This window comes from Varanus komodoensis, unplaced genomic scaffold (assembly GCF_004798865.1).
Source record: "Varanus komodoensis strain SLA01 unplaced genomic scaffold, ASM479886v1 scaffold1, whole genome shotgun sequence".
NCBI classification, from domain to species: domain Eukaryota; kingdom Metazoa; phylum Chordata; class Lepidosauria; order Squamata; family Varanidae; genus Varanus; species Varanus komodoensis.
The window spans coordinates 72,738,773-72,765,696 of record NW_025335268.1 but is presented as its reverse complement, the minus strand read 5'-3'; the positions used below and the strand labels follow the sequence as shown (position 1 = coordinate 72,765,696).

Below are 26,924 nucleotides of genomic sequence, written 5' to 3'. Positions count from 1 at the left end.
GCATCCAAATGGAACCTGGGTTCCATTTGGATGCCAGGAAGCACTTCCTGACAGTCAGGACCCCGAGGGTATGGAATGGGCTTCCACGGGAGGTGGTTGAGGCCCCATTGGTGCGGGTGTTCAAGGATAGGCTGGATGTGCACATGGTGGGCATGTCATGAGCGGAGCCAGCTGGAGCCGGGGATCAGACTAGATGGCCCGGGAGACCCCTTCTGATCCACTCTGTTTCTATGTTTCTAAGCCCTGCTGCGAAAGAATCAACACAGCTTTTGCAAAGTTACATTCTCTCTCACTAACCTTTCGAGTTCCTTGAGAAGTTCAGTAAGCAGATGGATGGACTTATGTGGCAAACACTGCTGACTTGCTTTTAATACATTCTGGTATAAAGTCCAGCTTGAGGGTTTGAGAGAGTCACGCTTATGGGCTTCCTGTGGCTAGGCAGTGGTTTGTCACGTCACTTGGTTTGCCAGTAGGCTGGACCAGAAGGCCCCTTGGCTTCACGCAGCAAGGCTCTCCTAGTCTCCTTGTAGGTGGCAGACTCTCTAGTGGGTGACCGTTCTCCCAGTTCTGCTTTGTTTGTCCTGCAGATGTTATGCATTATATGGACATGGGCCTTCGGTCAAAATGGCAGCTGCATGTTGAGTTCTGCTGCTCTTCCCTGCAATTTGTCCTATTGCTTATCTTTTGTTTCGGTGGCATCATTGTGTCTTTGGGCCGGAGGCTGGGAAATTCCCAGGGATGAAACAGAAGGTAAATGATAGGACATGAATCTGACATGGGGATGCTGATTTTGTGTGACGTGGCAGTTCTGTGTGACATTGCTGCTGGCAACTTCAGCTTCACCACTTCAACAAAACATGGTTTTGGAGTTCATGGACTTGAAGACCATCTAAACAAATATCCTGTGTTAGGATGATGATGTGTCCTCTGCTGGATTTGTCCTCATTTTGCAGCAGGAGATGTCTGAGGGAAGTATAAAACACTTTTGTTCCCTGACCAACTTCTCCATAATCATGTCTCAGACTTGTTTTGTGAGTGCCTGGTATATACCCTCAGAATTTGCCTGGAGAAAAATGAGATTCTCTGCCAGTAATATGTGTTCTCTAGGTGACCTTAACCTGACCAGACTTGGAGTAATTATGTTGTACTATACTCTCCAGTGGTTTATTTGCACACAATTTATTCACATCAACCAAATAGGAATGCTCTCCCTAGAAGTTTTAACACATCAATTCGAGTCAAATTATTTGTTTTCTTGAAAGCACTTGGATAGATAAATAAAATTACAGGAGTTATTTCTCATACCTTGTCCTTCTTCCTGCTTTCGTCTTTACTCAGCTTACTTCAATTTCTCATTTGGGAGCCATGCTGCTTACATGGGCTAATAGAATTTCTATTTAATGATCTACAGCTCCACTTTTATTCCCTATTAGGATCTGGCTGATCAATGCATAACCTAATTGATTGTTAAGGTCAAATGTGCCATGTCTTTATTGGCTGATACCCAAATCTTATTTATTGCTCTTCAGAAGCTGGGTCTGTGGTCCATTAGCCTTTTTTTTACAGATTCTCACACACAGGAGTAATAAAAAATCCTGATACATAGGTTGGTGGACACCTTAATTGTTATGCATTGGTGCGTGTTGTCAGGTACAAACCTGAGACTTGAAATATTTAAAGTATCTCTCCAGAGTTACGATTAATCTAATGATCAATTGCAGCGTAAAATGTTCTGCTGGTTTTGTAGCACAGCTGTGAATGAGAGCAGCTTGTGGGGGGTCTGAGGTAGGTAGGGAGGAGAGGAGAGGAGAGGAAGTCAGATGAAGGGCACAATCCACCGGGAATGTTTGCCGAGCAAATCCAAGTAAACAGCTATTCTGTGCACAGAAGTTCCTGACGCATCCTTAATAATAAACGGGATATATATAATTTAAGTTATGTTTAATCCTGGCTCATCTACTGTGCTTACCAATCTGTTTATGGACCAAATCCAAAGTCCTGATGTTATCCTATAAAACTCTCCTTGTCTTAGGCGCCCAATACAACAAGGGCAGCTTCTCCCCATATGAACCCTGAGGCTGGTGTCAGAGGGCCTTCTCTGAGAGTCCCCCCTGAGACAAGCTGGGGGGTTGGCAGGGGCCTTTTTAGTGGTAGTCCCTTTTTTCCACTGTCCTCAGCAAGTAATCTTGTGCACTGATATCATCTTATTTTCAGTGCTTCATGAAGTCATATTGTTGTAAACGGCCAGGGAGTTTGCACTTGGATGTTAGTTTTGGCCCAATCGTTGGCTGTCTTTGTGGTGTTCATCCTGGGCTGTGTGTGCTGTGTATTGCAGATGATCACAGTTTTGTTTGTTTATTTACAAATGCACTTTTTATACACCCAACAGTTGAAGCTGTCTGGGCAGTTGCAGCAGCATATTTAGAAACAAAACAAAAAACATACCAATTAAGACATCATAAAAGTTTGATAATACAAAAATTGGAGCCAAATAAAACTGAAAAACAAAAATTATATGTTAAAAGACCCAGTTAAATCCTATCTAACAACCAGCAAGCCCCAGTAACTAAATGCCCTGCAGTAGAGGATGGTCTTTACCTAGTGCTGAAAAGATTGTAAAATTGACAGCAGGCAGGCCTCGGTGGGGAGCTTGTTCTGTAATGGGGGGGCACCCCTGAAATGATCCTCCTCCTCGTTGTTTCCACCTGAGCCTCCCTTGGAGGTGGCAGCTGGAGCAAGACCCCAGATCTTGATCATAGTGTCTGGATGGATAAGGGTTGGGAGAGGCATTCCGTCAGGTATTGTGGTCCCAAGCTTGATGGGGCTTGGTAGGTTAAAACCAGCGCCTTGAATTGGGCTCTGAAGCATATAGGCAGTCAGCACAAGCCTATTAAATGATCGGACCATCTGATCCTGTTACTAATCTGGCTGCTGCATTTTGCACAAGCCACGGCTTCCGAAAAGTATTCAAGGGCAGTCTCATGTAGTGTGCACTGCAGCAATCTATTTTAGAGATTACCAGAGCATGGATCACTGATAGCAGGGTATCTCTGGCCAGGCAGGGATGCAGCTGTGCTACCAGCTGAAGCTGGTGGAAGGCACTCTGAGCCACCCAAATCTCCAGTGACAGTGGGGCTCAAGGAGCACCCCCAGGTTACTAACCCACTCCTTCAGGGGGAGTGCGGCCCTGTTTAGAACAGGTCGAACACTCCCCATCCAACCAAAGAATTCACCCCCAACAGCATCTCCGTCTTGTCTGGACTGAATTTGACCTAGTCCTTTATCATTGCCAGGCACCAGTAAAGCCCCTCCGTAGTCTCGCCTGCTGTTGAAAAGGAGAAAAGCTGTCATTCACATACTGGTGGCAGCTCATACCAGAATTCCAGATGACTCCACTCTGGTTTCATGTAGATGTCGAATGGCATGGGGGAATGGAACAGACCCCCGAGGAACTCCACGCTGGAGAATCCCGGGCCTAAACCACGTTCCCCAAGCACCACCATCCAGAGATGGCCTCAAAGTGGGAGGAGAACCGCTGCAGTGCAGTTCCCTCCAGTCCCAGCTCAGTCATCGGAGAAGGATTTCATGATCATTGGTACTGAAAGCTGCTGAGAGGTCCAGCACAGAAACATAGTGAGTCAGAAAAGGGTCTCCCGGGTCATCTAGTCTGACCCCTGGCTCCAACCGGCTCCACTCACGACATGCCCACCATGTGCATGTCCAGCCTATCTTTGAACACTCTCACCGATGGGGCTCAGCGACCTCTCGCAGAAGCCCATTCCACACCCTCGGGGTCCTAACTGTCAGGAAGTGCTTCCTGGCATCCAAATTGAACCTTGAAAGTCATCATGCAGGGAGACCAGAGATGTTTCTGTGCCTAAACCAGGTCTAAACCCCACTGAAATGGATCCAGATAATCAGTCTCATCCCAGAGTGCCTGCAGCTGGTTGACAACCTCCCGCTCAAGAACCTTGTCCAGGAAGGGGACGTTCGCTGTTTTTTGTATTGTGTGTTAATTAAAAAAAATAAAAATCAGAAGTTAATTTTTGCTTATATTGTTGTGCTGATTATGGTTTCTTTTGATTTTGGGTCTTTTTTCCTGTTGCATTAATTATGGATTTTTGGATCTGCATGTAACAATCACATGGAGATTGTCTTTCTTGAGGAAGGTGATTCATAAACTTAAGTAATAGTACAGTGTATGAGTAGGATATGCTTCCTGGGCAGCAGTCTTTGTAAGCAAGGGAATTTTGTCAAAACATGTATCAAATGATTGACTTTTGAAAAATAAAGCTATATACCTTTCAGAAGCAGTGTAACAGGGTTTTTTCTCATTAGTGGAAACATGAAAGAAATACATTTTTACCCTTCTTTTCTCCCATATTTTTGAGGCGTCATTCAGTGAAGTGGTAGTCTGGTGCTGAAATATGATGGTTGTACCAGAAAGAATGCTCTTTTCCACTGCAGGCTATTTAATTTAGGATAGCTGCTATACCCAGAGTCAGTTGGGATTGGTATGTACATAACCTCTTTCGAGATGGTGCCCTTTATGCTTATATCCATCTATCCAAGGCTGCATTCTCACACCCGATTTTTGTGCATTGTTGCAATCAGCAAGCACTAGTAGAGCTACTATTGCTTTTCTCAATGCCAGGCATTCGGAAAATTTTCCCCTGGATTTGTGTCTTGGGGCTGAATTAACCAAGTCATGGAATTCTGTCTGCTTTTCCACTTTTCTGGGTAGTGAAAAGAAACACAAACGGCGTGCATCTTTCCGTAGACTTTATCTTTTTTCCTGTAGGGGGAAAAATGATTGTGGGTATGTAGGTGGGGATTGTCCAGTAAACAATTTGGAAGGAGCTTGGCAGCTCCTCTCTATGGTTACAGCTCTGCTCCTGACTCCAAGGTGATTCCAGAGATGTAGCAGTTTGGGAAGAAAAGCAGCAGAACTCCATGTTGTTCATGAAACGTGTGTTTAGAGGAGGTTTTGGGAAGCATCCCATACTGCTGCTGCTATCAGAACTCTAATTTCCAGGTTTGAAACAGCAGCAGATCTTCTGTGAGCTCTGCTGACTTACTGCACTTTGAGAAGGGGTGCTTCTGCTTCTCAGTTGCTTTAAGGACAGCTAGCTCTCCGTTCTCCCAGCAGCGAGTCTTCCTGCCACATGGGCAGTGTAGGATACTGCCCAAACCCACTGTTCTACTCTTCCCCTTTCTTTGCTTCCCACTTTCGTAGCTGGTTAACCTGTCTGCAGTGCTATGTGACCTACCTCACAGCTCATGGTTATCATGGAAGAAGATTTTTTTTTAAAAGTTGCATCGTTGAAGCCCCTGTTTTAATTGCTAAGTAGGACAGTGGAAGCCATGACCCGGGGAGGTTATGGCCTCTCCCACACTAGAGGTGTAAGGATGCAACTGGGCAGCCCTCGGACTGGGATGCCTTAACTCAGTGTCTTACACTGAGCAGGGGGTTGGACCCGATGGCCTCGTGGCCCCTTCCAACTCTACTCTTGTATGATTCTATAATCCTTGGCACTTATTCTTTTCTGTGTCTTAATTCCAGTGAATGAAGAAGAACTGAAGAGAAGAATAGCTGAAGAATTGGCCTTAGAACAAGCCCGGAGAGATGCTGAAGCTCATAAAAGGTTTGTCTTGGAAAAAGAACAGATCATTGCTGTCCTGTGTTTAAAGCGTCTTCTTGCTGTCTTGAGTTAATGGAGATATTAGCAGTCTCTATGTCTGAGTTCAGGAGATACTTTGAAGGAAATATTTTATAGGAACCGTGTTTACTTTGTGAGGATAGGATGGGATAGAACATCAAGTTGTTGGAGAGGAGCAGTTTTTTCTCTGGGGCTCACATTTTGTCTGCATCAGTTTGACCTCTAAAACTTGAGGTATCTTACTATGCAGTATGCTCATTTAAAAAAAACCCCTTATCTGTTTCCTCTGTATGGAACCTTAGTAAGTTCTTAGTGTAGCAGTGGAATGGCTCTGGAAAAAGTACTGAGACTGATGTCTCTGCATTCATCGGCATGATCAAGAGAAAAATTCTAACAGCAGTAAAGATGATGGAACGGCTTCATGAGAAGTGTGCATATTCAACACCAAAGCTGTAATTTTGTGTGTGTGTAATTGCATACTAAAAAGCAGAGACATCACCCTGCCAACAAAAGTGCGTAAAGTCAAGGCTATGGTTTTCCCAGTTGCAATGTATGGCTGTGAAAGCTGGACCATAAGGAGGGCTGAGCGCCGAAGGATTGAGGCCTTTGAATGGTGGTGCTGGAGGAGACTCCTGTGAGTCCCTTGGACCGCAAGGCGATCAAACCGGTCAGTGCTAGAGGAGATCAACCCCGACTGCTCTTTAGAAGGCCAGATCCTGAAGGTGAAACTCAAATACTTTGGCCACCTAATGAGAAGGAAGGACTCTCTGGAGAAGAGCCTGATGCTGCGAACAATAGATGGCAAAAGAAGAAGGGGGCGGCAGAGGATGAGGTGGCTGGATGGAGTCACGGAAGCAGTGGGTGTGAGCTTAGGTGGACTCCGGGGGATGGTGGAGGACAGGGAGGCCTGGAGGAATGTTGTCCAGGGGGTTGCGATGGGTCGGACACAATGTCGCAAGTAACAACAACAACAACAATTGTGTGTGCGTGTGTGCACTATGTTTTTGTTTTTAAAGGCATAGTGCAATGCAGGTTGGTAAAAGCATTTCTGATTGCACTGTTACCCTGGGAACACTGGGGGTTTTTTATACAGACTCATTGGTCCATCTCACCTTGTTTTGTTGGTCCATCTAACCTTGTTTCGTTTCCATTTACCAGTAGAGACCTTCCAGGGTTTCAGGCAGGTTTTTTTCAACCCTACTTGAGATTACATGTGGGACCTTCTGCAATCCATTGCCCTTCCCCTGTTTGGTTTTGCTTCTAAGGGGCAGAAGTTGGGCTTGATTTAAAAAAGAGGTACAGGTCAGAGAAAAGCCCAGTTCTGTATATAAGAAAGCTTTCAATTATGCATTAATAATATCCATTAAGCAGCTATTTTAAAATGGAACTGGCAACGTAACTGATGGACAGACTGCTTTGATTGTACTTCTGCCCAGTGTTTAATTGTAGAAAGACTACCACGACTTGTGTAAGACTCCCACTGTTCTGTCTTCCACACACTGGTTGCAGATTTCTAGAAAACATTTGCGTCCCTAAATTCATGGATGTCTGTTTTAAGATTTTGACTTCCTTTTAAAGTTAGTTGATTTACAGACTGTATATGTATGCGAAGATTTTTCAACTAGCCAAATGTGGTAGAAAAGAATTATTTGTCATGGGGGAATAAAACACAAAGGGCCTGGTTTTACTTAGCTTGGTTTTGCACACAGATGCATTCACAGTTTTACTTGGAATGTGTTTTATTGGAATATTTGCAAATATTTCAAGATAGGACAGGGTATGGGGAAAAACGAAGGTACTGAAAATGGTTAGCTCATTTGCTGTGGCATGCCTGAAGAGTGGTGTGCATACATATAGAAGTGCTACCTGGTGATAGTCGGCTGAAACAAGTTAGGGGTTCTGAGGAGGGGGAAAGGGATTGGAGAGGCCAGGATGCATGTTATCCTAAGGCCTTTCATCTTTCTTCCCTCCTATTCTGAGACAGTCCCAACAGGAGGACAGATAGGTGGCGATTGAGTACCAGCTTGTGGCCTTCAGAGGCATTTGGACCGCAACTCCCAGAATTCCCATCCAGCAGGGCCTTTGACTGGGTATTCTGGGTGCTGTAGTCCAAACGTGTCTGGAGATACCACCAATAGAACTGGGTCGTTCGGCGTGCCATGCAAGTGTCCGGCCACTGAGTTTTGGCCTTAGCCGGTCTTCCTCCCCACCCTTTCCTGTAATATCAGGTTGCTGATTAGGAAGATAGAAAGCAGCCCGAACCAGGTTGAACTATTGGTCCATCTAGCCTGTTTTGGTTGCAGTAACAGTCCACAATCTTGGGTAGGAAAGCCTTCCCGTCACTTGCTATGCCTTCCTTTTAACTGCAGATGTGAGAACCTGCTTGGGACTTCCTACATTGGGGAGGCGGGGCGCTCTTTTCTACACTTCCCTTTTTCACAGTTGGGTTGTTAGTCCCCTTTGGGACTGGCAGGTGGAGTGTAAATATTCGTATAAAGAAAAGTTCTGGGGAGGTTTTCTAGCATGTCCAGTAACTCAAATGAAACATTCCATGTTATCTTTCCCATTTCACTTACTACGCTATATTCTAATGTGATTGACAGCTCAGTCCTAAACATGTCTACTCAGAAGTAAGCCTTACTTGCTTCAGTAGGACTTAATTTCAGGTAAATGTACATAGGATTGCAGGCTAAATTACATTAACATTGTATATAATTGAATACAAGTGTATGCTTCTCCAAAACAATCAAACCAAAAATTTTTTTAAAAAAAATCATACACCCAGCTAAAATATGCTGCTTTGATTAAATAGTAAAGCAAATCAATGCGTTATGGTGAAATCACTCCTCTTTGAAATATTATGGCTTGTCTTAATTGATTTTTGGTTTTCACAGGGAAATGAGTTTAGTATTTTTGTGTTAGTGTTAATGTAATTAATGCTAGCATTTAAAAACGGAACAATTTATTATGTGCTTTTACCCAGCTGCCCCTGCTCCAGGAGCATTAAGTGTGTCTGCCTGTGGTGGTTTTCTTATTCCACTCACATCCTGGGTGGCATGCATTCTCTGCTTCCCCTGTTCTTCCAGGACAGGGAGAGAGTTCTGTGTTTTGTCCTAGTTTTGTTCTCCTGGTCAGGTGCCAGGCCAGCACACAGCTCTGAGTAACCCGCTGCTTGCTAGTTTCCATTCCTAACAGGGCTCAGTGTTAAGCAAAATCCAACTGTCAGGTATCCATAGATGGTATCCTTGACCACCCAGGCTGTGGAACCTGTGAGATGCTAAGTCAGACCTGGCAGGTACTTTCTTTAAGCTGGAGTGACTTGGGAGCAGGTAAGAGGTTTCAGACCACAGGTCCAAAGAACTGTTGCAGCGAAGCAGGATCAGACTCTGGCTTGCAGGACTCTGTGGAAACTCCAGGAAGAAAACAGTGTTGATCCAGTAAATCCAGAGCTTAAGAGAGAGGACTACCTGGTGATGGTCCTGTTCTTCAAGCAAAGAGGGAGAGAATTTGGCCTGAATGTGCTGTTAAATGGGCTTTGTACTGTGCTTTCTATCATGTACTCTTGAGATGGCTTGGAGAATTTAACAGCCTTCTCTGTCACATAGTGTGTTTCAAATAGTGAGAGACCTGAGCTCGACCCTCCTGGGGTTTGGACCTTGGTGGTTTGTCCTCCATGAGTAATTCCACCTCAGCTTGAAGTCCTGGCAGTTTTGGAGCCAGCGCAGGAGGTCTGGGCTGAGGGTTGCTGCCTGATGAGTTACCAGCATGTTGGATGCATATCCAGCAGCTTAATATAGGGTATCAAAAACGGCTGGAACTGATCATCAGGATTGCAGTAAGGGAGCCCTGGCTTCCAACACAACATTAGGATTTGCATTAATGTGGCTTGGAAGAGGATATGTTGACCTCTCAGCCCATTTGCTTCTGTCTCTCTGTCGGAAGCTCTGTGTGGAGTGTCTGTAACTCAGTGGGAGAAAACACACCTTGCATTACAGTGTCCTGGGTTGAATACTAGCATTTCCTCTTAAAAGGATCCTTGGTAGAGGGATCTGTCAGAGATCCTGGAGAGATCCTGTCAAACAGAGTGAACAGTACTGGTCTTAGCAATGTTCTAACATTGAAAGGTAGTTTTAAATGTTTGGCTTCCTGGTAGGTAAATTTGGGCAAATGCTTTCTTTCCTGTAAGCCATTAGAGTGTGTGCCTCTTGGATCAGGGACCTGTGCTCCCGTACCCTACTGCATTTGAAGTACCCACATACCTACGTATCAACATTTAAGGAATTAGATCTGATAGACAGAGTGCCTGAAGAACTATGGAGTGAGGTTTGCAACAGGAGGTAGCAACTAAAAGCACCCCAAAGAAAAAGAAATGCAAGAAAGCAAAATGGCAGTTTGAGAAAGCTTTACAAATGGCTGAGGAAAGAAGGGAAGCAAAAGGCAAGGGAGGGAGGAAAAGATACACCCAATTGAATGCAGAATTCCAGAGAATAAGAGATAAGAATGCCTTCTTAAATGAAGAGTGCAAAGAAATAGAGGAAAACAATAGAATGGGAAAGACTAGCTATCTCTTCAAGAAAATTGGAGATATGAAGGAAACGTTTCATGCCAAGATGGGCATGATAAAGGACCAAAATGGCAGGGACCTAACAGAGGCAGAAGAGATTAAGAAGAGGTGGAAGGATTACATGGAAGAACTATGCAAGAAAGAGCTTAACGTCCCTGATAACCATGATGGGGTGGTCACTGACCTCGAGCCAGACATCCTGGAATGTGAAATCAAATGGACCTTAGGAAGTCTGAGCAACAACAAAGCTAGTGGAGGAAACAGTATTCCAGCTGAGCTATTCAATATCCTAAAAGATGATGCAGTTAACGTGCTACACTCAATATGCCAGCAAATTTAGAAAACTCAACAGTGGCCACAAGATTGGAAAAGATCAGTTTACATTCCAATCCCAAAGAAGGGCAATGCCAAAAACTGTACAAACTACTGTACAATTGCACTTGAGAAACCTCTATGTTGGTCAAGAAGCAACAGTGAGAACTGGATATGGAACTACTGATTGGTTCAAAACTGGGAAAGGAGTATGGTATAGTGTCCCCCTGCCTATTTAATTTATATGCAGAGTACATCATGTGAAAGACCAGGCTAGATGAATCAAAAGCTGGAATTAAGATTGCCAGGAGAAATATCAACAACTTCAGATATGCAGACAATACTACTCTAATGGCAGAAAGTGAAGAAGAACTAAAGAACTTCTTGAAGAACGTGAAAGAAGAGAGTGCAAAAGTTGGCTTGAAACTCGACATTAAGAAAACTAAGAACATGGCATCTGATCCTCTCATTTCCTGGCAAATAGATGGGGAAGAAATGGAGGTAGTGACAGATTTTATTTTCCTGGGCTCCAGGATCACTGCAGGCGGGGACTGCAGCCAAGAAATTAAAAGATGCTTGCTCCTGGGGAGGAAAGCTATGGCAAATCTAAACAGCATATTAAAAAGCAGAGACATCACCCTGCCAACAAAAGTTTGTAAAGTCAAAGCTGTGATTTTTCCCAGTTGCAATGTATGGCTGTGGGAGTTAGACTATAGGGAAAACTGAGCACCAGAGAATTGATGCCTATGAATTGTGGTGCTGGGGAAGACTCCTGAGAGCCCCTTGGACTGGAAAGATGTCAAATCAGTCAATCCTAAAGGAACTCAACCCTGACTGTTCTTTAGAAGGTAAGATACTGAAGATGAAGCTCAAATACTTTGGCCACCTAATGAGAAGGAGCAACTCTCTGGAGAAGACCCTGATGCTGGGAATGATGGACGGCAGAGGTTGATGTGGCTGGATGGGGTCAGTAGGGTGGTTGGTGTGGGCTCTGCGTGGACTCTGGGGGATGGTGGAGGACAGGAGAGCCTGGAGGAATGTTGTCCATGGGGTTGTGATGGGTTGGATATGACTTTGCGACTGAACAACAAACAACTATCTAGAAAGAAGGTTGGGGAAGTGATGACTGTAGGACCATTTTGTCCAAAACAAGAGCACAAAAATGTACCTTGGAAAATAGGTCTGCAGTAATTGTCTGCAATTTGAATTTTCCAAAATCTAACCAATGATTTCTTTTTGCAGCATTTTAAGGCCTGTATGTGCAACCAGTTCCCCTTTTCACAATAGATTATTCAACACCTTTCCCATCTGGAGGTTGTGGTGGTTTTGTGTGTGTAAAATATGTATATTCCAGCAATGCTTTCTGTGGGTGGTATTCATATAATGTAGAAGTATAATGTAATGGTCTCTCTGTGCTGTTTCTTTCCCTGTACTCACCGAAGCCTTTTAAGGAATTCCATCTGTTTATGAAATGTATGTAGCTGTTTCTTTGAAAAACAAAAACCTTTTTGAATAAATCATTTTTAATGGCTGTTGCTTCAGTATCTAAGTAGTATAGCGAGCTTGCCTCGTATAACATTAGGGTTTAGTTTGTACCCCCTACTGGGCAGAATTACCCAGTGTGTGTGGCATGGGGTGGCCCAGGAAAGTGCTACTTGCACTTCGATCTGCTCCTGTCCTCTGTGTCATGAGGCAGTCAGACTGGGCATTTTTCTGCCCACGCCTTCTTGTAGTTGGTGATGTGAGTCAAGGAGATGCATAATATTACAATCTAGAGTGCGTCTTCGTCATCTCAAGCCCAGGTGTTCCAGTCTCTGTTCAAATCCTGTTTTTTCCTATGTTGCCCTCCCAGAACACTTCCAAGATGCTACGTTCCTCGTTGTTGTTGTCAGGAGCTGTCAACTCATCTCTGACTTAAGGGAACGGAACGGCATCCAGAATATCTTACCTTGACACCCCTGCTCAGCTCTTGTAAATCCAAGGCCGTGGCTTCCTTCGTGGAATCAATCCATCTTGTATTCGGCCTTCCTCTACTTCTGCCTTTGGCTTTGTGTAGCCTGATTGTCTTCTGCAGCGATTCTTGCCTTCTCATGATGTGTCTGAAGCATGACAGCCTCAGCTTTGTCATTTTTGCTTTAGGTCGGGCTCTGGCTTGATTGGATCTAAGGCCCATTTGCTCATCTTTCTGCTGGCCCAGGTTTTTGCAAAGCTCTCCAGCACCATGTTTCCAATGCATCCATTTTCTTCTTGCCAGCTGCCTCCACGGTCCAGCTTTCACATCCATACAGCGTAATTAGGAATACCATGGTGTGGATGCTCTTGGCCGTGGTCTCCAAATTCTTTTCCAGTTTCTTCATTGCTGCCCTTCCAAGTCTCAGTGTTCTTCAGCTTTATTTTTATTTTATTTATTTATTTATTTTTCAATTTATATCCTGCCTTTTTCCTACAAAGGGCTCAAGGCAGCTTACATCATTCTCCTCCTCCATCTTATCCCCACAACAACAACCCTGTGAGGTAGGTTGGGCTGAGAGTCTGGGCCTGGCCCAAAGTCACCCACTTGGCTGCAATCTCCCTTTGAATTGATGCTTGAGCCAAGGTATGCAATCTTCCACAATTCCAATTTCTTCATGATTGAGATTAAAGTCGTATAATTATGTGATGGCTGCATGTAATTAAGTGGCCACGAGCCTTGCTGTCTATGCTCCCCATTACCAAGGACAGCGTTCTTACATGCACGAGTTGTGGAGGAGTGTGGGCAGGTGGAGGCCTTGCAGTCCTCCTGCTCAAGGGATCCTCTGGGCGGCTGGCTTGCCACCAGGTGATCTGACCGACGGACCGAATGGAGCTTTGATCTGATCCAGTGAGGCTTTTCTTATGCTTGTATTTTTTCCTCTGTAGTCGTGATTTTTGTTTCTTGATGCTCAGCTGCAGTCCTGCTTTCGCACTTTTCATGAGGAGTAGTTGGAATTTGTTGCCTCCTGCCAGTAGCACATTACTATTTGCATTTTTTATGTTATTGATGCATCTCCTGCCGATCTTGCCTGCTTCATCAGATGCGAATTCAGCTTTCCTTATTATACATTCTGTGTACAGATTGAACAGATAGGGAGATAAAATACACCCTTTTCTGAAGCCTTTGTCTGCAGGGAACCATTCTGTTTCTCCATATTCTGTCCTAACAGTAGCTTCTTGGCCATGAAACAGGTTATGCTTCAGGACGATCAAGTGCTGAGGAACACCCATTTTTTCCAAACACGCCTTTTTTCAGTCATGTTCCTTATTTCTTTAGCATCCTCCTCAAAAGCACCTTTTTGGAGAAGCCTTTTGCAGAACTGTAGTCCCTGTACACGAGCATAGGTGAAATAAAGACATTTCCCCCTTCCTATCCCCTGAGCTCTTTCTCTGGCATGTCTGTAGCTTTATAAGCCACTGAGACTGGGAGTTTCCCTCTCCTATTTTGGGGGTCATTAAATGTATCACCACCACCATCAATGCCGTCTCATCACATTGCATGCACACGGTTCACCCAGGGCAGAATCCTTGGCCTGCAGCACCTTGCCTTGCCTTTGTTTTGGTAACGGCTATAAAATCACGAGTTGTGCTGGAAGCTGCTGCTGAATTCATTGCAAAACATCGGTTCCTCTAAAAGAGAACCTGGGCTCGCTCTGAAGGCTGGTTGGCCTGGTGGGTTCTGATTGGTTCTCGCCTCCTCTCCTCCTCGAGGCATTCTTCATTTTGCAAGGTGTTCTTGTGGTGGGTCCATTTTTAAAGCCCACTTTTCTGAGCAGAAAATATTTATCTGTCAGCTGCCGTGACAATTGATAGAATTGCATGGAAGGAGCTGCACCTGGGTCAGTCCACTCATGTGTCCCTGTAGCCTTGTGTTCAGAATGTCTATTTCTTTCCCTGATTGAAAGAATACTCTGTGGGGTTGTATACCATGGCTTCTGTCCGGAGACAATCTGGCAGACTTCTAATGGGGCACGTGAGGATGGTAGGTGTGTATGGCCATGATTAACTCCTCATCAGCTCCCTCAGTCCATAAGTCGAGGTCTCTGACAGGGAGAAAAATGCCACCCCGTCTGACCCCCTAGCCTTTGACATGAGCGTTGACACCCTTCACCTGGCCAAGCAAATGGGAAGCTCACTCATCTGATTCCTTTTCTTGGAGATGTACATGTTTGGGGTGTGCATATGTCAAAAATCCCATACATCAAAACCAGTTTTTACTTGAGCTTTGCTCAGGCACTCTGCATTAGCAAGTGTAAAAGGCGAACTTGCTTCTGAGATTATAAAATGAAGCAAGGGTTTCGGTGGGGGGTTTTTTATGTCTAATGTTAGCAATTTAGCTTGGGCCTGTTTTACTTTGTCACTTTAGCTCTTCCTCTTTGCCAAAGTACTTAAGGTGACATTCAGAATACCGTAACTTTATGGCTTCTTGTCTTTTAAATGAGTGTCATAGCTTTTTTTACAGACAGTGACATACATTACATAGCTGTATTTTTATTTCTTAAAAAACGATTTCCCTTCTCCTAGTAAAATCACCATTAAAAGTAAAGATGCTTTCAAGATGGTTTTGAGCCATAATTCTTGGAGCTGAGATTTCTCTTTTTAAAGAAGAGGCAGAATATGTTTTCACCATGTGCTTGTTTTCTGTAGTGCTTAGAGACCATAATGAAGAAAGGAGCTAGCTAGTAATAAGAAATTACCAAACGTGTGTATAAAATATTTTAGTGAAGATGGATGTATTACTTTTTCTTCAGCATGTGGGTATCTCTCCATACCCAATCGGGATGAATAGGTGAATTGATCACAGTCAAATATTTTCAAATTTTAGATATTCTCTAGGGTGCTTTCCACCTAATTTCATCCTGAGACTGTCTCTGCAGCAGTGCTCTGACTTTGGAATGCTCTCCTAACTAATATATATGGTCAGACCTGACTCTGTAGTTTTGACATTAAATTAAAATGCCCCTATTTGCCCAGGCTCTTTGAAGAGCGTCTCCAAAGTATAATTCGATTGAAATTCATTTTAGTCAGATTGTTTCTCTGTTTTGTTCACCTTAACTTTTTATGCTTCTGTTTAATTTTACTGTGCGTTATATTTTTATGGAATTATGTACAGCTCCTTCCAGTCATCTTCAGTGTTGAAGGGAATGATACAGAATCAACCCCCCTCCCCCAAAAACCCTTGATTGTTGTGGCAGGAAGAGGGCCTCCCCAGCCCTGAAGGATTCTGAGTTACACATCTCAGCATATACTTGAGAATCCTGATTCTCCCCAGAGAATTTCTGCCTGCTCCCCTTCCGGCTGAGCCTCATGGTTTAGCTTCTTCAAGTAACTTCATCCGTTTAGGAGTGTGGAAAGAAACGTACGAAGCTCCCTCATTGACTGTTGGCCGCTCACCTGGGTTTCGGGCAAGAGCCTTGCACAGTCCTACCTGGAGGTGCCAGAGCTTGTCCTTGAGATCTTTTGCGTAGGTGTCACTTGCTCTACCCTTGAGGTATGGAGAAAGGAGCCGGTAGAAGTACAGCATAAGCCGTCGGTGGCGTGGGCCACAAAATGGGTGGTAGGTGCCTCCAGGTGACCTGAAAGGGCGTTCTGTTACACTCGACCCAGGTTTCTCTCAGCAGAGGCCTGCCTCACATTAGGATGGTTGTGAAGCCAGGTAGTGCATATTGATAGGTATAGGGATATGCATCTGGATTTGTATCCCTTTTGCCGTGTGCGCGCACACAAACACACACACACCCTGTATAAAAATGCTGCATTTAGAGTTTGTCAGTTACACACAGTTTGATTGACCATGTATCCAAAGCTTACTTCAGGTGGGAATACTGGTTACTAAAGACGATGGTTCTGTAAAATCCTTCTGAAGCTATTGTGGAAAAAAGCTTTTTGTCGATAATGTACTTTTCAAAGGTCTATTTGAGGGAAAAATGGCCAAAGAGGCCAGTTCTCTAAAACCACATAGTTAGAGAATTCTGGAGTTGTTTGCTGCATTCTTCAGTTACTATGTAAAGATGTGATCAACCTGAAATTGCTGGGACTCTAGACTGACCTTAGGTCTCCAGATGTTGTTTGACTGTGCTTTCCATCATCCCTAACCAACATGGCCAATAGTTAGAGATGATGGGAGTTCTACTACAACAGTATCTGGGAGCTTGTTAGGAAAGGCCACCCTAAACCACAAGAATGTATCACCTTTCCAACTGTAGGTAGTGTCTAGGTGGAGGTGAACTCATTTCATGCTTTGATAAGAAACTGTGTCATTTCAGTTGATGTAGTTTCCAAGCCTGCTAGACTAAATTCTCTTGTTTCAGACTGGCAATTGCATAGCTAGTATATGTTCATGATTTCCATAACGTAAGTCAACGTTTGGGCGGTCAGCTGTTAAACTGTGCTTGCCTTCCTCGTGGCTATGATAGGGTGGCCATCTGAAATTGCCTTTGACACACCGGTGAGAAACATTCTTGTAACTGGGAACATTTATCTTGAAGGTATGGAGGTGGCATGTGCTATGCCAGGTGTTACCGTGGCTCATGAACTTAGGAGATGAGAAACTGCTCCTGGCCAGCAAGACGCACCAGTTCTGTTGGCTCCTGCAGAGAGGCCTGCTGAGAAATCTGCCCGCCTCTACGGAGCACCGTGCCTTGCTTTAGGGACACAGTGACAAATTGAAGCTTGTTGCCAGAGATTGCTGAATAACAGTTCACATTCCCAGTGAAAAATAGGGCTGTAGTGAATGTAGGGATTCTTGCCAAGAAAGGATCATTTATTCCATATTTTCCAGATCACTTTGATGCCATCATCCCCCACTGTGTCTTTGGCCCAATTTCTCTTTTACTCATGTACTCCTTCCTGCGAGCAGATTTGTCCTTTTTGGCAGCACCATCTTTTGATTGGAAGAACATAAGTCTAATAGACAGATGCATAGAGGAAAGAAAGGCTATTAGTCGTAATGGCTATGCAGAAACTGTCGGCTCAGAACTTGTATGCAAGCAATCCATTCTTGGGGAATAAAATCTCTGTTTTCTGGCTTCATGGAGGCATCCTCTTGAGCACTGTGAAATGCAGGATGCTGGACGAGATGAATGTTTGATCTTCCTCATTTTGGCTTCTCTTATGTTCTTAACACTTCTGACAAATCCAGCCATAATAACAGTGAATTGCAGCCTTGGACAATATGGGAACTCCATCATTGAACTAGCGATTTGGGAGAAGCTGAGGAGTTGGCCAGTGGATCTGTTGACTTTGCAGAGAATGGGCTTCAGCTTCATGGTTCCGTGTTGGAGGATCCTGAGAGACACTAAGTTTCACTCTGCGTTTTTGTGTTGTTGTTGCTTTTGGTGTCTCACGGGCTGCCATCCTCATCTTGTTCAGAGTTCCTATAGCATTGTTCAGTCTCTCCCGTGGTGGGTGCTCTGCAAACGAGAGATCCAATTACCTCTATGAATTTACAGTCTAAATGGCAGGCAGAGAAGATTGAGATGCCCTGGGAAATCAAAAGTGGGAGGATAACTTAGCAGCTTTATTATAGTGATTATGATATTGATGAACTCACTACTGAGGTTTGTGTTGTCAGCCTCAATGGAATATTGAATTTCCACAGCTGAAATATGTACTGAAGATGCTTGAACAAGGAGGATGTGTGGTGGTGGAGATGAAAATCTATGAAGCAATCTTTTCCATATATTTACGTTTTTTCACCTTTTCATACAACCCACGTTTAGTTTCAAGTCATGGGGAGATGGAAATACTGTGGTTTTTTTGTTGTTTGAGGTGTGGAGATGTGTGTGTGTGTGTGTGTGTGTGTGTGTGTGTGTGTGTGTCCATGTGTGTGTACCGGTCTGTTGGTCAGTGGAATGTTGGGAGAATTGCGTTGGTGCTCTCCAGTGCCCACCTTGGTGCGGGAGGTGGCTCCTTCATAAAGTGGCTGTCCTTGTGTGCATCATGACAGTTACTGATGACACTAAGAGACAAGTAGCTCTCTAGGTACAGGGCTCAGGTGGGCCTCATTTCCAAAGCACAAAGTCATTCTTTGAACCAGAATAACACTGGTCCTGGAGGGGAGCCCTTGATTTTGAAGAATGCCTGTCACCTATTTAAAGGAATACATAGATAAATCTTGCAATGAAAACCAGAGGAGTTGGGAACCGGACGGATGCCAGGAGAGGTGTCCAGGAGTGCGCTGGTATTCACAGGTCCTACCTGGATACTCCAGTCTTAAAGACTCTTCATTCGCATCCTGCACTTTGGCTGCATGTGTTTGAAGTTGTCTGTTCTTCACAATCAGATGTTCCTGTTTCTCCACCATAGATAGTGTTTGTGGCCATCTCTCCTCCTCCCAACTTTCGAAACATGTGGGCAAGCTCACCTTTAAGGTACTTTTCACTCAGCCCGCTTGTTGGTGTATGAGGCTGCTGCTAAATGTTGAACTATAAACCCATTTGTGTTTCTTGCCTTCTAATAGAAGGCTATTTTAATTTTCCAGCTGTTTTGCTTATCTTACCCCCTCCCTCTTTCTAGTACCCAGTAAATAAGAACAACTTGTCCCTGTTACCATGCTTTTCTTCTTGTTTTAATCCGTTTTCCTCGTGCTTGTTGAGAAATCTCTCACCTCTTTATACAATCACCAGTAAACTTGTGTAACTCCATGATAGGGGAAGTCTAAATAAGTGTGCCTTGGCTGTTAAATAGCAATGAAAAAAATTCCAGTGCAAACTGAAAACTCTTATGTGTGCATGCGTGCACACACGCGCACAGGCTCTGCAACGATGGAAAACCTTGATTCGGGAAGCTGTATAGTTGAGGCGTTCTGGTAGGAACCTGTCTTCCCATTGTATCTCATTAGCAAGCTCCCGCCTATTCCCTCAGTTCCCCTGGACCACCGTTGTGGTTGCCTCACTGGGAACATTGTCCTTTCTGCTCAGGAGGAAGAGCGCATACCTTTTCTGATACCATCAACCATTTTTCATCTCATCTTGTCTCCCTTTCAATGCTTTCTCTCCTATTTATTTTGGTAATCTTCCAGACAGAGAGATTTTTGGCCTTGAAGGCACCTTTTCAGAAGCGTGTGTGCTGTGACAGCAAGTGTCCACCAACCGGTGTCCACCACGCTGTTTGCCAGCTTGGCTTGGGTGAGGCACATGGTGTCAGTTCTTGCTCACGTTGTCAGGCTTTTGCCCAAAAGCCCGACTAGCACCAGTCTGGCGGATTAAAGGTCCTCCCCTGGAAGGCCGTGCTAGAGGAGTTGGGACTCTCTTGCTCTGCAGTGGATCCAGTAGCGACCTTCCCCGCCAACAGTAACGTCCATGTTTTCATGTTGTGAGCGGTACAGAAAGCTCCCTGTGCTTTGGAACACAAACACCCAGTTCATCACAGGTGGTGTGATGCTGCTCTGGAAGATTAACAGACATGGGGGCACATGTTCATTGATGCTCTTCTGCCTGACCTTCAACATCTGGGTCTTGGTTTGTGGACAGCGCACACCTTCCTGCTGTGTACCTTCTCGTGGACGGCCCCAGTCATACCTATCGGCTAGTTCATGAGTGGGAGCCCGATTTGATGGTCAGGATGTTTCTTGTCCCGTGTTGCTTCTTTTATAGATCTCTCCGCCACCCCACAGAATGAAGCCATGCAACCCGCCCACGGTTGCGCTTCAGGGTCACTGTCACACGTGTGGGGGGGTTTCTGTCATCAGTACTGAAACCGGTTTCAACGTTCCTTTGGTTCCAAGGCCACAATGGGCAGTCTCCGCGGAGTGGGGGAAGAGACAGGAACCTGTTCATGATATATGGTGCGGGGTGGGAAGGGTTCCTGTCCCGCCAGAATTCCTCAGCTGCAGAAGCTTCCTGATTCAAGACTTTGCGCAGGACTGGTGCGATGCCTTCAGATATGCTTACCGGGCTATTCTTGCCTTGGGAGCAAATGCAGAAAGACCTTTTGTGTCCGCTCAGGGTACCTAAGCTTAGCTGCCTTTCCCAGGCGTGTTGGACCACATGTCCATGGCTGTGGGGTGGGGATGTTTGGGGCTGTAATCCAGTGCATCTGGAGGCCAGCAGATTATGAAGTGAGAGCATTTGCCAGTGTCGACTGCTTCATTCCCTCCCTGATCCCTTTTCCTTTTCCGATGTGGCTTTTCTAGTCCTAAGGGACTGCTTTATTAATCCGTATAAACTACACCAGGAGCCTTTTTTGGCAGAAGGCTGGGGTAGAATTGCTTCAGACAAATAAAACAAAATAAAGCAGTGAATGTAGCTTGTGCCACAGTTTGATTTCTGTGCAATTCCTGGCAGGACTTACCAGTTGTGCGATTGTACCCCCCCCCCCCCCGCCTTTGTTTGCTTCCAAACAGATGGTAACAACTTAGCAACAGCTAACCCTCTCATTTTTAGCCTTCCATTTGGAAGTGGCAACTTCTAGAAATGTGGCTTTGAAGCTTCCAGCAAATTTATTTTCCCCCCCTTTTCTTCTTCTGAGCAATGCCGCCAGTAGCTCTTCAAACACTCCCAAATAATGAGTTTGTTCTACAGGGGCAGCTGGACTCCATATGGTGTGGTATTTTATCTGTCATTTGCCAGATAACATACTGCAACCTTTGCTCACCATATTTCTAAATCTTTTCATCCATTTGTTGAGGAAAATTCCTGTAAACACTAAATCAACTTTAAAAATGTGTGGATGGCACTGCCGGGACATGATGCTTAGGAGAAGGTATTAGATAGAAATCATTAATTTCTCTTGCATGTGTGGGGTGGAGTGCCATTGTAAAACACTTTCCCATTAATTGTGATTCTTGTACAATGGCAATCTCCTCTCCTTTCCGTGGCCCTGTTGTGGTCATTTATCTTCAGGATGCCCATAACGGTATGAAAAACTTTTACATCACTCTTACTATTCACTCATAAGTTGGCTATAATTTTCCAGTGCTTTGTGAAGATTTAAAAAATGCTAATCTGAGGGCTCGCTGCATAATTGACATGATATCAGAGGAGATAGGAATGGGGAGGGAGGAGGAAAGCAAGACTACCCTTTGCTGTGAGGCTCTTCTGAGAGCACGGTGAGCAGTCTCTCAGTGGCCCTGGCAGAAGGAGGTCTGTTTGTTGCTGTTTTTCTCTGCAGAATGAGCAAAGAGAGAGAAATGGTGAAGAGAAAAGAACTCATTGGCAAACTGCACCAGAAAAATGTGATATTAAAATCAATAGTAGGGCTTGACCTTTTGTGATACTGTACCTTTTAAAGCTTTCTATTGATTTTTCTTTTAATAACATGTTTATTCTGGAGTGCTGGAGAAGATCTAGAGAAATATAAAAATATTCTTCCATACCTGGCTGGCTTTGAACAAAATGCTTGATAAATTATACATTTGTGTGCCTGATGTGGCTGAGTGCAAATGGAACAGTTTTCAGAACTTCTTTTCTTTTTCTGTATGTCATGATTGTAACTAGACAGGCTGTGTTGCTTTTCAGATCAGGAAAACTGTTCTGCTGCTCCAAATCCGTGCAGTGTTGATGCAGAAAAAATACTTATAATACCATTTGCTAGTCCATGTTATGTAAGCAAGACAACAGTTGTGAATGCTGCCTTTTTGGTTTCGCACAATGTGAAGGTATTTGCAGAGCTGAAATCTTCTCTGAGTATGTCTTTCGCCCCCTCCCCCAAGCAGCATAGATGCTTCATGCTGAGGATAATTGATTTAACTTGATTGCTGTACTTATACAGCAGAAGCTTGATGGAGAAGTTGGCCAGGTTCCACGAATCAACCTTCCATCACCTAAGAGAGGTTAAAGTTTTCCATGTCTCATGGGCATCTGAGGATATTAAGCCCATTCATGAAGTTGGGGAATGTTTCAAAGATTATTTGTGAAATCGAGTGGGCGTTTGTGGTTTCAAGAGATCCATTCCTGCTAGGCAGTGGTGTGGGATCATGCCAGTGGGCTGTCTGTTTCAGCGTCCTTTCTCCAGAATGGCCGTCCAGATAAACACAGGCGGCCCACAAGCGGCTTATAACCCAGGAGCTCCTCCTGCTTGCTTTCCCCAGCAACTTGCACAAAGCGGAATTGCTTTGATGCCCAGCCCTCTGGAGTAGCAGCCATCCATACCCTGATCCTCAGTGGGTTTGGCCCCCCCCCCAAACCTGTCCAGGTTGGTGGCCATGACTGCAGTAGTAAATTTCATGGTTTAACTATGGACTATGTGAAGCAGTATTTCCTTTTGTCTGTCTTTACGAAACCCATCATTCTGCTTTATTGGAGGATTCCAAGTTCGAGTCTTACTTGAGAGGGAGAAAAGCATGTCTCAATTCTCTTCTTTTACCTCATGCACAATCTCTCTCTTTCTCTCTCTCAGGAGAGCACCTCCTAAACACCCCTACCCCGCTTTTTCTTTTCTAAGGTAAAACACCCCAAGCTTTGCAACCTGTCTTCACTGGAGTCTTACCAGTCCTTTGATGGTCACTTTAGTTTTTTTATTGGTCTTAATTTATTAGCAGTATGCTTCTCAAAATTGGGGTGGGGGTTGGCATCCCTTATTATCTCCTTGCATTTTTCAAGTTTTTGTTACTGTTGGTTATTGCCTAGGCAAAACTCAGCTTACATTTTCCGTAGCTGAGTTTTCTCTAACAGCTTTTTAAATGCTATGCATTGGCCGTACTAGGGACTTCTTGGACCTTGTGCTGCCTTTCATGATCAGGGCTTCTGCTGCTGTGCTTTTGGCTAACCACCAAGAGATAGGCGGCTTTTCTAGTTTAACTACTTTTCACCTGCTTCCTCATTTTAGAGCAGGCTCGCTTTCTGTAGTCAAATGTGGCTCTGTTGAGCTTTATTTTTTGTGGGGGGCAGTGTCAAGGAGAAAAGCCATTTTCCACTCTCATGTATATTGAATGTGAGTTTTGTTAAGTAGTTTCCACAGTTTGTCCACACTGGGACATGATGCTAAACTATGGTTAGCAAAAACTGGAAGTAAACATTGTCCTTCTGGGCATGCTGGAAGAGAGGAGACGATAGGGTGTGTCTGAACCCATGGCTTGTTCAGATTTATTCAGACAGTGCAGGACCTGGTTTAGCGGTTAGGTCCATGCCATCTCTGCCGGTGAATCCACGGCACATTCACAATCCTGCAAAACATGGTTTGGAGAATAAACTAAACTGAGCCAGTGGTAGAGACAAGGTGAATGGTAATGTTGCTTTGATGGGATCTCCTTGGATCGAAGTTCTCCCCAGGAAACGCTCACCTAGACTTATCTTTAAAATGTGATATATCTGGAGAAAATAATTGCCAAAGTTACTTGAGAGAATATAATTCACAGCATGAGAATGGGAATTAGAAATGGAGCTCTGATAAATTGCCTGCATAAATCCCAATTTTAGGTGATCTTTTTTTCCACTTCAGCCATAAAATGTACTATTTTAATGGACAGCTTCTACGTGCAGTTTTGTCTTGATAAATTTTGTGTTTTACTTGATAAATGGTAAGTTAGTGGAAGACTCTTTTCCATGTTTTAAGTGATGGAGCATTAGAGAAATATACAACTGTAGATTCCTGGATGGAACAGTAACTTTCTTCTCCGTTAGCTTCACCAGTGGGAATTCAAAAGGAGTGTTTGCTTCCAAACGGAGATCTTTCATTTTGCAAGATGGCAAATTAGCAAGGATGGGAGAACAACTCTAATGACTGTTTCATGCTAATCTGTCACTTACTTGCATAAGGAGCTAATAGGTGCCTGGTCCATGGGAAAGTTGCTTGCCACTCGCAAGCACTTCTGTACCGCAGTCTTCCTGGGCTCCTGTTATGCTGTGAGTCTCAGTATAGGCTGATAACCTATTTTGTGGGGAACTAGCTACACAGATGATTCTCATCCAAGCCCTGGGATATTTTGGTGGGGTGTGTTATGAATGGAGAAAATGGGTGATAATTTCTCTGTCCCAAAATACATGCAGTTCTGGGTGCAGCGCCTCAGATTGTGTATCGTAGAAGAGAAGGGCATGCCAAAGTACAGGGACACCAGAAGAACCCTGCTGGGCCAGCCTGGGCAGGTGGGGGTGCGAGTGCCAAACCACCTGCCCACGGGGAAGCCACACGCAGGGCATGGGTGCCATCCTGCCCATGAGTCCCAGCAGCTGGGGTGCATAGGCATATTGCCCCCCCCCCCCCCGCCTGCTTTCATCTCAGATTATTAAAAAATCTCATTCAGGAATACCAGGAGTGTAATTACTTGTTTATTTCTGCAAACTGAATTTCTGTTAATTGTCCAGTTAAAATGTTGTCTGCCTCTTTCTTCCTCTGACCTTTGTTGGCATGTATAATCTCCTGGCACCTTAAGCAAACTTTTCGGCTTCTTCATTCCCACTGCATGGTTGACCTCTAAAGGATGCACCTTTCGGTTAAAACTGAGGAATGCACGCAGAGGTAACAGCTCAGGAAAAACAGGCTAACTACCGAAATGGAGGGGCAATCCTGCGAGGGCCATCAAAATACTTATGAAGAAACAATTTGGACTGCAGGTCGTGAATTGGTATCGTGGGTTAGCTGAACAGAAAAGGCACGGCACACTCCATCTTGAGGTATACTGCAGTGTTTTGCCAATAACACGATTTTGCAGATCAGTTTCGTATAACTTCGCTAGTTGGCTGTGGCACTCCAGCACCCTAGAGAAAATAGAAGTGTTTCTCTTCCACTTGACAGCCATTTCTCCACCTGCTGGAGGCAATGCTTATAACATCCAGGGTGAGTGGGCGAGGGGGCTCTTAAGAGGCCTGTTGCTGCTCGTCAGATCCTATGTTATTGAAGAACATGCTTGTTAATATTTTTCTCCTTATATAGAAATAAATGCTTGTAGGTTGCTAAGCAGGACTGGCCACATCATTAAAGGGGGAGGGTGGTCAGTTATTTGGTTTCTTGTTCTTTTACCCCTTGGGAGATAGGGAATTGGATTTTCTGCCATAGGCAATCCTGCTCCCAGTTTTTAAGTATAGTTGTTGTATAACGTTAAGGAACAAACTATGCAGTGCTTCACACCACGGAGCTGTAATATTTGGGACAGACAAACTGATACTCTGAAAGACCTTTGAATAGCAACTTGCCAGCGTTTCTCCTGTTCTGTGAATGCAGTTTTAAAAAGAATGTGTGAGACCCCAAGTGGCATTCATTTACGGCACCACCTCCATACTTGGAAAGCGACGGCTGTCCAGTCAAGAGCAGGCGGATGCTCCTGGACCACACTCAGGACCAGCTAGCCGGGTGCAGCCGAAGTGTTTGAATGCACAGATGAGGTGGTGCTGTAGAGAAGAGGGTTTCACATTTGCTAGGCACTGGGGGACATTTTGGGACCGGCTTGGCCTCCAAGGAGGGATGGGCTGCACCTGAACCAGAAGGGAAACAGACTGCTGGAGCATGACTTATAAAAGGTGGCAGAGCAGCTTTTAAATGGACCCCTGGGGAAAGTCGGCAGGAGCTGGGAAGCATCTGTTTCAGGTCAAATCATCCCCAGTGGATGAAGGGGAGGAAGTTTCAGCCTGCTCAAGTGCAGGAGGGGAGGAAGTAGGCAATGAGATAATGGCGAGCCAGGATGACACTGGGCTCAGGTTTTCTGTGTAGATGCCGGAAGCCTGAGGGTCGGAATGGGATAGCTGGGGTGCCCAGTGATCAAGGGGCAGCACAGTGCGAGCAACAGCAAGCCTAGCAATAAAGAATTCTTTAAATATATCAGAAGAAAGAATTTTGGGATGGGTAAAAGAAAGTACTCCTTCACACAGTGTATTATTTAACTATGGGATTTGCTGCCACGGGAAGTGGCGACGCCGCCCATCTCGATGGCTTGAAAAGGGGATTGGAGAGATTCATGAGAGAGGAGGCTCTCTGTGGCTACAGGGCTTTCTGGCAGTGGGCTATCACCTCACCGGAGGTGGCCTGCCTGCCTGCCTGCACCAGTTGCTGAGGAGCTTGGTCTTGCACCCGTCCTGCTTGAGGGATCCTGTGGGCAACTGGTTTGCCACCGTGTTTGTAGATGGACCGGTGGTCTGATACAGCATGTCTTTTTCTTATTCTTCTGAGTGTGGAGGTAAGTGTTGCCCCATTCTTCTCCCAAGGTGATTTGCCCCGCTTGCCACAAGGAGCAGCTGAGGCTCTGCTGGGAGTCTCCCTGTCCTGCTGGAGTCTTGCTCCTCCCCCCATCCCCCTCCAACATAGGCTCTGGGGTTCCAGTTGTGAGTGCAGACACAACTGGTGTGGAAAGAACTGTCCGGGCTGGAGTGGAGTGGGGTGGAGGGAACTCTTTTAAGCACAGGTTTGAACTGGGAGTTGGTGCTCAGACCTGTCCTATGACCACCTGGACAACACCCATCCCCGCCTTTCTTGCCTCTGGTAGAATATGCATTTTAAAGTGGGGG

General features: G+C 44.9%; 1 protein-coding gene across 3 annotated transcripts in view; it reads left to right on the top strand.

The window, feature by feature from the left end:
- Window positions 1–26,924, top strand: part of CHCHD3 (coiled-coil-helix-coiled-coil-helix domain containing 3) — a 203,808-nt gene that overhangs the window by 31,026 nt on the left and 145,858 nt on the right. For all 3 annotated transcript variants that reach the window (XM_044428690.1, XM_044428700.1, XM_044428681.1), the window contains exon 3: window positions 5,564–5,645. In XM_044428690.1, the coding sequence (XP_044284625.1) occupies window positions 5,564–5,645 (82 nt within the window). The remainder of the gene's footprint in view (window positions 1–5,563; window positions 5,646–26,924) is intronic.